Below are 12,905 nucleotides of genomic sequence, written 5' to 3' on the forward strand. Positions count from 1 at the left end.
GTTGAAGCTGTACAAGACATTGATCAGGCCACACTTGGAATACCATGTACAGTTCTTGTCACCCTATTATAGAAAGGATATTATTAAACTAGAAAGAACGCAGAAGAGATTTACTAGGGTGCTACCAGGACTTGATGGTTTGAATTATAAGGAAAGACTGGATGGAATAGGACTTTTTTCTCTGGAGTGTGGAAGGCTGAGGAGTGATCTTATAGAGGTCAATAAAATAATGAAGGGCATAGATCAGCAAGATAGTTAACAGCTTTTCCCTAAGGTAGGGGAGTCTAAAACTAGAGGGCATAGATTTAAAATGAGAGGGCAGAGATACAAAAGGGTCCAGAGGGGCAATTTTTTCACACAGAGGTTGGTGCCTGTCTGGAACAAGCTGCTAGAGGTAGCTGTTGAGGTGAGTACAATTTTGTCTTTTAAAAAGCGTTTACACAGTTACATGGGTACTACGGGTATAGAGGGATATGGACCAAATGTGGATAATTGGAGTTTTAAAAAAGGGTGGCATGGACAAGTTGGGCCGAAGGGCCTGTCTCCATGCTATAGACCTTTATGACTCTAATAACAAGAAAATTCAGATGTTGCTGTCAGTGGTTCTAGCTCTACAGAAGTTACACTGTTGAGGACCACCGTTTGCGCTGTTTGGACTGCAATCAATGGAAGTGAATCTCCACTCTTATGCTGTTAGTTTCACTATAAAAACACATGTAATACGGTGGAACTGGCTTTTTTAACATATCAACTCCACAGTTACTGCTAAGGTTGTTAGATGCAGGTTATCATCTTAAAATATTGTATCATGAATGTTCACATTAACTGAAATATTGACAGTACAAAGGAACTCTATTGCTTTGGACTGTAGAATCCACCCTCACCGTAAGGAATGGGTTGAGGACTCTGGGTCTGAACTTGTTGGAGTTTAGAAGGATCTTATTGAAACTTACAGGATACTGCGAGGCCTGGATCGAGCGGACATGGAAAGGATGTTTCCATTAGCAGGAAAAACTAGAACCAGAGGGCACAACATCAGGCTAAAGGGACAATCCTTTAAAACAGAGACAGGGAGTAATTTCTTCAGCCAGAGAGTGGTGCATCTGTGGAACTCTTTGCCGCAGAAGGCTCTGGGAGGCCAGGTCATTGAGTGTCGTTAAGACAGAGATAGATAGGTTCTTGATTAATAAGGGTTTTGGGGAAAAGGCAGGAGAATGGGGATAAGAAAAATATCAGAAGTGATTGAAATGCGGAGCAGACTCAGTGGGCCAAGTGGCCAAATTCTGCTCCTGTCTTATGGTCTAAGAGGATTTCTCACTCTCAATATTTTGAACAAAGAACAAAGGACAACACAGCACAGGAAACAGGCCCTTTGGCCCTACAAGCCCACACCGCCAATTTTAACTCAGTGAGTGCGTCATTCCAATCCTTCTTCTACCTACGACTTTTGTCTACGCCTCTTGGACTCCACAATAAAGGGGTGCAAATTTAGAGAATTACATGTGTGCCAGATTAAGGGAGGTCTAATTTAGGGACAATTTATTAACACCAATCAGCTTAAAAGCACATTTTTGGGGTGTGGGAGGAAACCAGAGCACCCGGAGAAAACCCATGCAAGCACAGGGAGAATGTGCAAACTCCCACAGACACCGACCCAAGTCAGAGATCCGACCCGGGTCCCTGTATCTGCACAGCAAACAGTGATAGTCACAGAACTGTCGTGTTGCCCGTCAATTGGTCCAATTTAAGCGTACACTAACGATGTGAAGCACTAGGCAACTCTCAAAGCAACATCCAAGAGCAGCCCTCGCACGACCCACCGCGTGTATGCCCCTTGCTGGCCAACAAGGCGGACCAAATCACCTGTGGATGTAAAGAAAAGAGACATCAATAAACATACACAGCCTATACAGACCTCACGGAAGATCCCCAGTAGCTCCAACGTAACAGACAGGTGAGCCATAAAATATGCTGGACGGCCCACAGGAATCTATTGATTCCCAGGAATGTCCTGAGGCTCTTGATCCTTAACTAGAAAAGGCAACAAAGCAAGTCAGTATCGCTGAAGAGCTAATTTTGTGCTTGTGGAATGTTAAATTTCTCCATTATAGCAAAATAAATTCCTCATTTTGAAAAAAAAAATTTACTCTTATTTTATCTTCTATCTTAATCCAATCTTTTTTTTTTAAATTGTGCCATCTGAAAACTGAAATTAAAAAGTGAAGAATATGATGTGCTTTTTAGCCTGCTGGTTCACTGTTCATGACTGTGAGCGCTTCCTTACTTGCTTGTTATGTCACTGCTCCTGCATATCGAGATACCACTGGACTCGGCACCAGATTTAAACTGCCATCAGGAAAGGGGGAAACCGTGCCAGAGATCACTAGATCTTTGTGGCCAGCTTTGTTCCTGGCCAGCAATGAGTGCCCTCGTCTTGTTGCTACCACAAAATCGAGGTGATATTGTCTGATAGAGCAGAGTGAAGCAGCGACGTTAAAATTAACTGTCTTGCTGAAGAAGACCATAAGATACTTTTAATTCGTCAACAAGGAAGATTTCAACTACTTATGGCAAAACGTTTGATTATTTCATCAATCCCTCTCCAGAAACATATTTGCTGTGAGATACGAGTGAAACGCGAGGCAAGGAAGGAGGAAATCTGATGACAGGTAATTCAATCACTTTTGACTTACATCATCCTGGATGTCCAGGTCACAACTGGCTTTCAGCAGAATTCGCACAACGTCAATGTGGCCCTTGTAGGCAGCCAAATGCAGTGCAGTACGTCCATGCTGAAAATATCAAGCAGGCAACAATGAGAGATGGTTTAATACATAAAGGCTTCACTTAATCTCGCTCAGACAGAGATTGTCTTGCAATGTTTTCAATTCCAAACCTGTCCCCCACATGGTCAGCAGAGGCGTACTTCATGGTTTGATTCTGAGCTTTCTTCTCTTCCTTATCCAGATGCTCTCTATTGGTTTCACTGTAGACACTTTGAATATCTATCCTTCTAACAATCAGAACACAGCAAAAAGTAGCCATCGAAGTTTGCAGCAGGAGGTCATTTACCCAATTGCACCTGTGTTAACACTTTGAAAAGCTATCAACTATGCCTCATTCCTGACCCTGTCCTGAACTGCAGTTAAATGTTCATTTTTCAAACTCCCCTTTTAAAATGTTCTGAATTCTTCTTCCACCAATGTTTCGATGGGACATTCTAATTAGTCTTGGTGGTTGGGCAGGCCCTTTGGAATGTCGTATCTGGGCATCATATTGAAAATGCACCTAACATCACTGACCTGACCCATTATTGTGGACTTTCTGAAAATGAAGATTGTCCTCCTGAAAAAAACAGATGGATGTGCAGAAACATTCTGAGGCCGGAAGATGGACTTCTTCCAAAACACTGAATCTGAAAGCTCCTCCTGTCAATAGCTGTCCAGGGCTGTCACCATCCCAAACTCTGGAGGCAGCCCCAGGCATTGTTCAGGTGAGTCTCAATATCTGCATGCCAAACATGTTTTGTGCCAGGGTGTTTTCCCTCCAGCATCATGGATAATTGGATGTGGGCGGAAGATTTGGTTTAGCCTTCATCTGCATTAGATATAGCTCTTTGGGCTAAAGAGGTCAAGGGATATGGTGGGGAGGGGGGGATCAGAATATTGAATTTAATGATCAAGATGAATGGCGGAGCAGGCACGATGGGTCAAATGGACAACTCCTGCTTCTAGTTTCTATCCCATTAGTGAATGCCGGTTTCTCATAAGCTTTCAGCCAATGGCAGACATCAGTAGGAGCGCCTGCAGGAAATTCATGCTGGGATAAGACCAAATTCTGGGCTCCTGCCAAATTCTACACCAGCCCCCTGTCTCCTCCCCACCTCCCCCTCACCCCCAGCCCATTGAACAAATTGGCAGGGACATTATTGTTTTTATTATTTATTTAAAAGACGAAAAGCTGCAGCATGCTACGGTGCAGAGGGACCTGGGGGTCCTTGTTCACAAGTCACAAAAACCCAGTCTGCAGGTGCAGCAGGTGACCAAGAAGGTGAATGGAATGTTGGCCTTTATAGCGAGGGGGATAGAATATAAAAGTAGGGAGGTCTCGCTGCAACTGTACAGGGTACTGGTGAGGCTGCAGCTGGAGTACAGTTTTGGTCGCCGCACTTGCACAAGGATATATTGGCCTTGGAGGGAGTGCAGAGGAGGTTCACTAGGCTGATACCGGAGATGAGGGGGTTGGACTATAAAGAGAGACTATATAGACTGGGTCTATACTCGTTGGGGTTTAGAAGGATGAGGGGGGATCTCATAGAGACGTATAAGATAATGAAGGGGATGGATAGGATAGAGGTAGAGAGATTCTTCCTGCTTAGAAAGGATAGCAGGACTAGAGAGCACAGCCTCAAGATAAGGGGGGTGCAGTTTAGATCAGAGTTGAGGAGGAACTTCTTCACTCAAAGGGTGGTGAATCTCTAGAATTCTCTGTCCATTGAAGTGGTGGAGGCTATCTCGCTAAATATATTTAAGTCACAGGTAGATAGGTTTTTGATAGACAAGGGAATTAAGGGTTTCGGGGAGAAAGCGGGAAGGTGGAACTGATCCACTTCAGATCAGCCATGATCTTAATGAATGGGCGGGGGGGGGCTCGAAGGGCTAGATGGCCTACTCCTGCTCCTATTTCTTATGTTCTTATGACATGGAAGAATTCTACCCAGCGTCTTCTTAAGTGACACCATTATTTTAGCGCTTCTTTAAAGTTTTGCTGTTCCTGAACGTTGTTCTGCTCTTAAATTGGAGGATACAATTTTGGAAAAGTAGTCTTGGCAAGTGTTTCTTTAAAAAAATGTTATATCTGGGGTATAGGTGTCTGATGAGGACAGCATTTTATTGCCCATCTTTAGTTACCCTTAAGAATGGGTACAATGGGTTGGTGAACCTTCTCCTTGAACTGTTGTAGTCAACATGATGGAAGTGCTGTTAGACAGCAGGTTCCAGGATTCTGACCCAGTGACTATTTCAATTAACTGTTCATCCTGATAAGCAATGAGTACTTACACTGGAGGATCCTCACATACTCTAACAGGTACCCAAGCCCTATTTAAAATCCAACTCTTTGACCAAGCCTTTGGTCACCTCTCCCAACCTCTCTTCTTCTGGTACAACACCCATTTTTAATTATTTCTCCTTGAAGTGTCTTGTAACAATAGTAATAACAATGTAAGATAAAGAGAATGTGAAAAGGATAAATAGAAGAAATGAAAGAAAACTGTACAGTCCATTATTACAATCCCTGTACAGACATGGGGGAGGTTGGTCCCTTGGTCCCCTGGTCCCCGACTGTGTTTAAGTTGTTAACTTTGACATTAAAGACACCTCCTTTTGGAACAAGACTGCATGGATTTTGAATGTGCAAAAATAAAACAAATCTCTTATCCAATTTTAGAAAGATAAAACAATTTACAAGATCTATCTTACACTTGATAACATTCAGATTCAAGTTGAGGTACATGTGAATTACTGTGGTCAAACACACCACACTGTACAATAAATGGTAGATGCGACAGATTGCATAGATTTCTCAGTAACCTACTCTGATATTAGTATTCACTGTAGGTTACACAATCTCTTTGAAACTCTGTCTCCCTTTTGAGCTATTTCCAGTCTTCAACTTTGAAGATCTAAAGATGTGGGGGTTAGGTCGATTGGCCATGCTAAAATTGCCCTTTAGTGTCCTGAGATGCGTAGGTTAGAGGGATTAGTAGGTAAACGTTTAGGGATATGGGGGTAGGGCCTGGGTGGGATTGTGGTCAGTGCAGACTTGATGGGCCAGATGGCCTCTTTCTGCACTGTAGGGATTATATGATCTAGCCCTGGAATTCCCTCCAAACATCACTCCAATTCAGACTGCCTTAACCACTGCTCCCTTCCAGGTTTGCTCCTCAGAACCTCTCCTGAGCCCTGACCGCCTTGAAGACTGCTCAGCACAACACCTCTGCTTCCTGGAGCCTCTTCTCCCTGCTTCTCAACACACCTAGTTACATAGGACTTCCTGAGCCTCAACTCTTGCAATGCATCGGGCTATTCATGCCTCCCAAAGTTTTTGCTGAGCTGTATTCTCTCAGCAGCATGGAATACGACACTGTTTACAGGCGGAATAGTTGTTAACACTGTTCCCAGGGACCCGGGTTCAATTCCCGGCTTGGGTCACTGTCTGTGTGGATTTCCTCCAGGTGCTCCAATTTCCTCCTAGTCTGAAAGACGTGCTGGTTAGGTGCATTGACCCTGACAGGTGCCAGTGTGGCGACTAGGGGAATTTCACAGTAACTTAATTGCAGTGTTAATGTAAGCCTTACTTGTGACTAATAAGTAAATACACAAGTGACCACTGGAGCTTTGTCTGAGCCCCATCTCCACAGTTACTAAATGGCTTCCAGGGCTAACGACAGCATTTTAGCTGCATGAAGCTAATCACTTTGTTCTTCACGTGATTAATTGGCTGACTAAAATTGACTTGACCTTTGAACTGCTCTTCATCGACACTTGAATGGATATGAAGGACCAATCAAAACACACACAGTGGTTTCCAGCCTTGTTACCAGGCAGGAACCAATATTACAATTTCTGCAGGAACACACAGATCAATGAATTTCTGAACAATAAGCACAGTAAATGCAAAGGAATAGTTAAGGAGAAGGAAAGACAGCTCAGGGATTAAATGGAGGGAGTCAAATAGTGGACAGCAAAGATATTAAATAGATACTTTTAATTGTTTTGTATAAGTGAAGACAGAAGTGACATTGTAGATGCTGGAGGAAGACTATGAACAATTAGTTGACATAACTGTAGAAAGCAATTGGCTCAAAAAAAAACAAGAACATGGTTGGATAAAAGTAAGTGGGCCTGATTTCCTGTACCATTGGCTGCAGAGAAAAGTCAGAGAGAAACAGGTAAAGGTTCTGATCACAATTATTCAATCCTCTTTAATACGCAAGGAGCACTGTTAGAGTGGAGTGTGCCATTGTAACAGCTTTGTTACTTTTACTGCAAATTCTGGTGAATCTTCCCTATATCCTTTCTGGAGGTCTTAGGTTCTTTCTTTGAGTTCCATGCCCAAAATTGCCTGCAATACTCCAGTTGCCTAATAATGTCGTGCACAGAATGAACATATTTGTAGACTGTACTCAACCAGGCTGCATTTGCAAAACTCAAAACAAAACGTCTACTGTTAGATGCAATTCTACAATTGGGCAGCACGTACCAAACAATCATGAGTGCCACACTAACAACCAATTTAAGTCAAGCTCACAATGCAGCTTGTTTACTACTTATGCAGAGAACAGTTCTTTGCAGACAAAAGAAATATGTTCAAGCCTTGTGCCTTTTTTGAATTACCCAGGAGCTTAGGGAACCTTTTATTTCCCATTGCTTTCTCCATGGCAACACCTTGACTAAGCTGAGTTGAATTGCCATGCCAATTAGTATATTTATCTCCTGTGATATAAGTTGTTATGATCGTTTCCAATTTGGGATTCTTGCTTGCTTTGGGATTCTTTCTTGATGAGTGCAGGATGAAAAGGTTTGGCACTATGTCTCTCCTTTCAGCAGTATTTACTTTGCTGTTATATTTAGTGCCCCTTTGTACAAATCCCAGAAAGCCATTTTTATTTTTTCAGATTTTTTAAAAAAACTGCAGTATATCTGTACTTCAGATCTCTCTGCTTCTCTATCCAATTTAAAATAAGAACATAAGAACATAAGAAATAGGAGCAGGAGTAGGCCAACTAGCCCTTCGAGCCTGCCCCGCCATTCAATAAGATCATGGCTGATCTGTCGTGGCTCAGTTCCTCATTCCCGCCCTCTCCCCATAACCCTTAATCCCCTCTCTTATCAAAAACCCATCAACCTGCGTCTTAAAAATATTTAGCGAGGTAGCCTCCACCACTTCAACGGGCAGAGAATTCCAGAGATTCACCACCCTTTGAGTGAAGAAGTTCCTCCTCAACTCCGTTCTAAACCGCCCCCCCTTTATCTTGAGGCTGTGCCCCCTAGTCCTACTATCCTTTCTGAGTGGGAAGAGTCTCTCCACCTCTATCCTATCCATCCCATTCATCATCTTATACGTCTCAATGAGATCTCCCCTCATTCTTCTAAACCCTAATGAGTACAAGCCTAATTTATTCAGCCTCTCCTCATAGCTCAACCCCCTCAACTCCGGCATCAGCCTAGTAAACCTCCTCTGCACTCCCTCCGAGGCCAAAATATCCTTGCGTAAGTACGGCGCCCAAAACTGCCCACAGTACTCCAGCTGCGGCCTCACCAATGCCCTATACAGCCGCAGCAAGACCTCCCTACTTTTATATTCAATCCCCCTCGCGATGAAGGCCAGCATCCCATTCGCCTTCCTGACCACCTGCTGCACCTGCAAGCTGGGTTTTTGCGACTTATGCACAAGGACCCCGAGGTCCCTCTGCACCGTCGCCTGCTGCAGTTTTTCTCCACGTAAGTAATAATCCTTCCTACCATTATTCCTACCAAAGTGGACTACCTCGCACTTGCCAACATTAAATTCCATTTGCCATTTCCTGGCCCTTTCGCCCAGCCTATCTAGATCCTTCTGTGGACTCTCCCCACCCTCCGCACAATTTGCCTTTCCACCAATTTTGGTGTCATCAGCAAATTTCGACACCATACACTCGGTTCCCTCCTCCAGATCATCTATATAAATGGTAAATAGCTGAGGCCCCAGCACCGACCCCTGGGGCACTCCACTAGTCACCATCCGCCAATCCGAATAGCACCCATTAACCCCCACTCTCTGCCTCCTATTTGACAACCAGTCCTCTATCCACGCTAACACCCTACCCCCAACTCCATGCCCCCTGACCTTCTGCAATAACCTCTTGTGAGGTACCTTGTCAAACGCCTTCTGAAAATCAAGAAAGACCACATCCACCGGCTCTCCTCTATCCACCACCCTAGACACATCCTCATTGAACTCCAGTAAATTTGTCAGACACGACTTCCCCTTAACGAAACCGTCCTCGTCTGCTCTATCAAGCAGTTCCCCTCAAGATGACTCGCTATTTCCTCCTTGATGATGGATTCTAACATTTTACCTACAACAGACGTTAAACTAACAGGCCTATAATTCCCCGCCTTTTGCCTGGCACCCTTCTTAAACAACGGCGTAACATTAGCCGTTTTCCAATCTTCCGGCACTTCCCCGGAATCCAGTGACGTCTGGAAAATAACCACCAAGGCATCCACTATCACCTCCACCATTTCTTTCAGGACCCTCGGATGCATTCCATCCGGTCCTGGGGATTTGTCCACAATCAGCCCCTCCAGTCTGTCGAGCACCACCTCTCTAGTAACAGTAATGTCATCGAGACCCTCCAGTCCTACCACCTTTCCATCTCTAATATCCGGCAAATTATTCACATCCTCCTCCGTGAAGACCGAAACAAAAAAGTTATTCAAGACCTCAGCCATTTCCCCATCCCCTACCACTAAGTCCCCCTTCTCATCCTCTAAGGGACCAATGTTCACCCTAGCCAGCCTCTTCCTTTTTATATATTTATAAAAACTCTTGCTATCCTTTTTTATATTAAGCGCTAGCCCAGCTTCATAGTTTCTCCTACCCTTCTTTATCAACTTCTTTGTCAATCTTTGTTGACATTTAAACCTCTCCCAATTCTCTTCTCGCCCACTACTCTTAGCTACTCTAAACGCCTCCGCTTTTAACACTTTCCTTCACCTCCTTCGTTATCCACGGCTTATTACCTCTCCTCCTACGGACCATCGGAATAAATTTCTGCTGAGCACCAAGAAAGATCTCCTTAAAGATCCTCCACTGCCCCTCAGCAGACCTACCTTCCAACGCGCTCTCCCAGTCCACATTCGCCAATTCTTCTCTCATCCTTCCGTACTCCCCTCTGTTCAAACAAAGGACGCGTGTCCGGGAACCCACTTTCTCCTCCTCCATCTGCACCAGAAACTCCACCATACAATGATCACTCTCCCCAAGAGGATCCTTCACCGCAAGTTCCCTAATTCTACCCGCCTCATTACATAGCACCAGATCCAAGATAGCTCGCTCCCTTGTCGGCTCCAACACACACTGTTCCAGGAAACTATCCCGGCAGCATATTAGTGTAGATCATACTTTTATACACAGTTTATTTTGCCCAAAATTTGTTCGTTCAAATTTCTCTGTTAAACAGCTGAAGAACATTATAGTGTTGGTGGAAAATTACGTAGCCAGAACTTGTTAAAGTTCACTGTTGCCATTATGCATGACCCATGCTGCGGAGTAATTCTGATCATGTTGTGTGAACTGACTGCAAGCGTTAAGCTGACAGATTAGCAAAGGCTGCAGAGCTCAGAAATATTTCAGCTTTCTACACTCTATTCCTTCAGTTAGCAGAAAGTTGGAGTATATAAAAAAAGCACGTCCCCAGTGACTTCTGCAGCAACATTTAGCAAAAGCTCAAGAAACCCACAAGGACTCTATGAATGAGTTCCAGAGATAACCTTTAGAATTGCATATAAACAGCTTTGATTTGATTTATTATTGTCATATGTATTGTTGTACTGTGAAAAGTATGTTTCATGTAGACTATATGGACAAAGCATACTGTTCAAATGGTCCCCTGCTCCTGTGTTTCTATGTTCATAGAGAAGGAAAGAAGGTGTAGTGTTACAGGATATAAAGAAAGGTCATCTTAACATATGTAGGTCCATTCAAAAGTCTGATGGCAGCAGGGAAGAAACTGTTCTTGAGTCGGTTGGTATGTGATCTCAGACTTTTGTATCTTGGGAGAGAGAACGTCCGGGGTGTGGGGGTTCCTTAATTATACGGCTGCTTTGCCGAGGCAGCGGGAAGTGTAGATGGAGTTAATGAATGGGAGGCTGGTTTGCGTCTTGGACGGGGCTACATTTATGACCCTTTGTAGTTTCTTGTGGTCTTCGTCAGAGCAGGAGCCATACCAAGCTGCGATGTACCCAGAAAGGATGCTTGATGAAATTGCTGTACTTTCCATGTTTATTGCGCTCATGTAGACAGGAAATAACTTTGTTATACTCTGTACTATAAAGCACAACAGCACTGAACATAACTATTGTTATTTTTCAGACACGTTGGTGACATTTTTGTTGCAATTTTTAAGACAACGTCCCCAAACAAGCCACAAGATTGAAATTTCCTAAGTTCTGATTAGTTGCTCCTATAGTTACCAAAAGAACAGAGGAGTAGGCCATTCAGTACCTCAAGCCTGTTCTGCCATTGAATGGCTGACCTATAGTTTAGCTCCATTCACCCGACTTGGCTTTATCTCCTTTTATTCCCTTGCCCACCAAACAAGTCTATCAATTTCAGCATTAAAATTATGAATTGAACTGCTTTTTGTGTGAGACAGTGCTATAATTCCACCATGCTCTGCATAAGGAAGTGTCCCTCAAGTTCTCAAACGCTTGACTCTGATTTTTAAAGTCTACTTGTCCTAAACCCCTCCACTGGCAGGAGAAAACTTTGCCATCTACCTGGTCAATTCCTCTCAAATTCAAAAATCCTCAGTCAAATCATCCCTATCCTATTGTATTCCAAGGAATGCAAGCCCAATTTATAGAATTTCTACTCATAACGTAGATTCATAGGGACATATGTTCGAGTTGATGGGCAAGAAGTCTAGGGGGGAGGTGAGGAAAAACATTTTTACCCAGAGGGTGGTGACAGTCTGGAATGTGCTACCTGGGATGGTGATGGAATTGATTTGCCCCACATTGTTTAAAAAGTGTCTGGATGAGCACTTGGCACATCATCGCATTCAGGGCTATGGGCCAAGTCTGGCAGATAGTATTAGGTGGGAGTTCAAGTGTTTCTCATGTGTTGGTGCGGACTCGATGGGGTGAAGGGCCTCTTCTGTGCTATTTGCTTCTATGAACGTAACCTTTGGCAACCTGGTAACATTGATGGGAGGGATGTCAGTAGAAGATGAGCAAAGTGAAAAAAGGCAGCAAGAGACCGGGGCGACTTGCATTGGAAGTTCTCCGACAGGTAATCTCAGTGGGCAGGAGTCAAACACAGAATGAGTCCCAGAAACAGCCACATTAAACACGGGTGGCATGGTGGCAGTATGGTTAGCACTGCTGCCTCACAGCGCCAGGAACCAGGTTCAATTATGGCCTCGGGTCACTTTGAGTGGCGTTTGCATGTTCTCCCCGTGTCTGTGTGGGTTTCTTCCGGGTGCTCCAGTTTTCCCCCACAGTCTGAAGATGTGCTGGTTAGATTAGGGCCTAACTTTATCATTTTCATTCTAAGTGCTGAATCTGGGCACATTTCAGATCTGACTTGGAAATCTGCTTTCAGGCGCCTCCATATGCACTCAACCTGAAAAAAAAAATCGTGGGTCTGAATTGTGCTGTGGGGCGGGGCTTATCGTGCCCAAAACGATCGGAGCTCTGAACTGCGCATGCGCAGTTAGAAAGAAAATTTAAAGAGCGCTCCCAGGCCGCAAAAAGCGGAGAAAGCAGCCTGGGAGCGAAAATCAAAAGTGATGCCTCCACCACCCCTCCCCCCACCAAGAGAATGATCTGGCTTCACTCCACCAACCCCCCACCCCGCCCACCCCCCAACCCTGCTAGAGAATGATCTGGCCTCCCTCCTCCCTCCCCCCTCCCCCAAAGAATGATCTAGCCTCACTGCGACCCCCGCCGCAAGAGAACGATCTCACTTCCCTCCCTTCCCCCTCCTCCAGACAATGATCCCCCGGGAGAATGATCTGGCCACCCCACCCTGCCCAAAGAATGATTTGGCCTCCATCCACCCCTCCCCCCAGAGAATGATCTGGCCTCATTTCCCCCTCACCCCCCCCCCCTCCCGCAGAGAATAGTCTGGCCTCA

At 44.5% G+C, this 12,905-nt stretch overlaps 1 protein-coding gene across 4 annotated transcripts in view; it reads right to left on the reverse strand.

Moving 5' to 3' along the window:
- The window catches only part of ankrd6b (ankyrin repeat domain 6b), a 201,692-nt gene that overhangs the window by 49,218 nt on the left and 139,569 nt on the right, over window positions 1-12,905 (reverse strand). For all 4 annotated transcript variants that reach the window (XM_080192773.1, XM_080192770.1, XM_080192771.1 and 1 more), the window contains one exon: window positions 2,694-2,792. In XM_080192773.1, the coding sequence (XP_080048899.1) occupies window positions 2,694-2,792 (99 nt within the window). The remainder of the gene's footprint in view (window positions 1-2,693; window positions 2,793-12,905) is intronic.

The sequence above is a fragment of the Carcharhinus amblyrhynchos genome, chromosome 7, assembly GCF_965287045.1.
Source record: "Carcharhinus amblyrhynchos chromosome 7, sCarAmb.v2.hapA, whole genome shotgun sequence".
In the NCBI taxonomy this organism is placed as follows: Eukaryota; Metazoa; Chordata; class Chondrichthyes; order Carcharhiniformes; family Carcharhinidae; genus Carcharhinus; species Carcharhinus amblyrhynchos.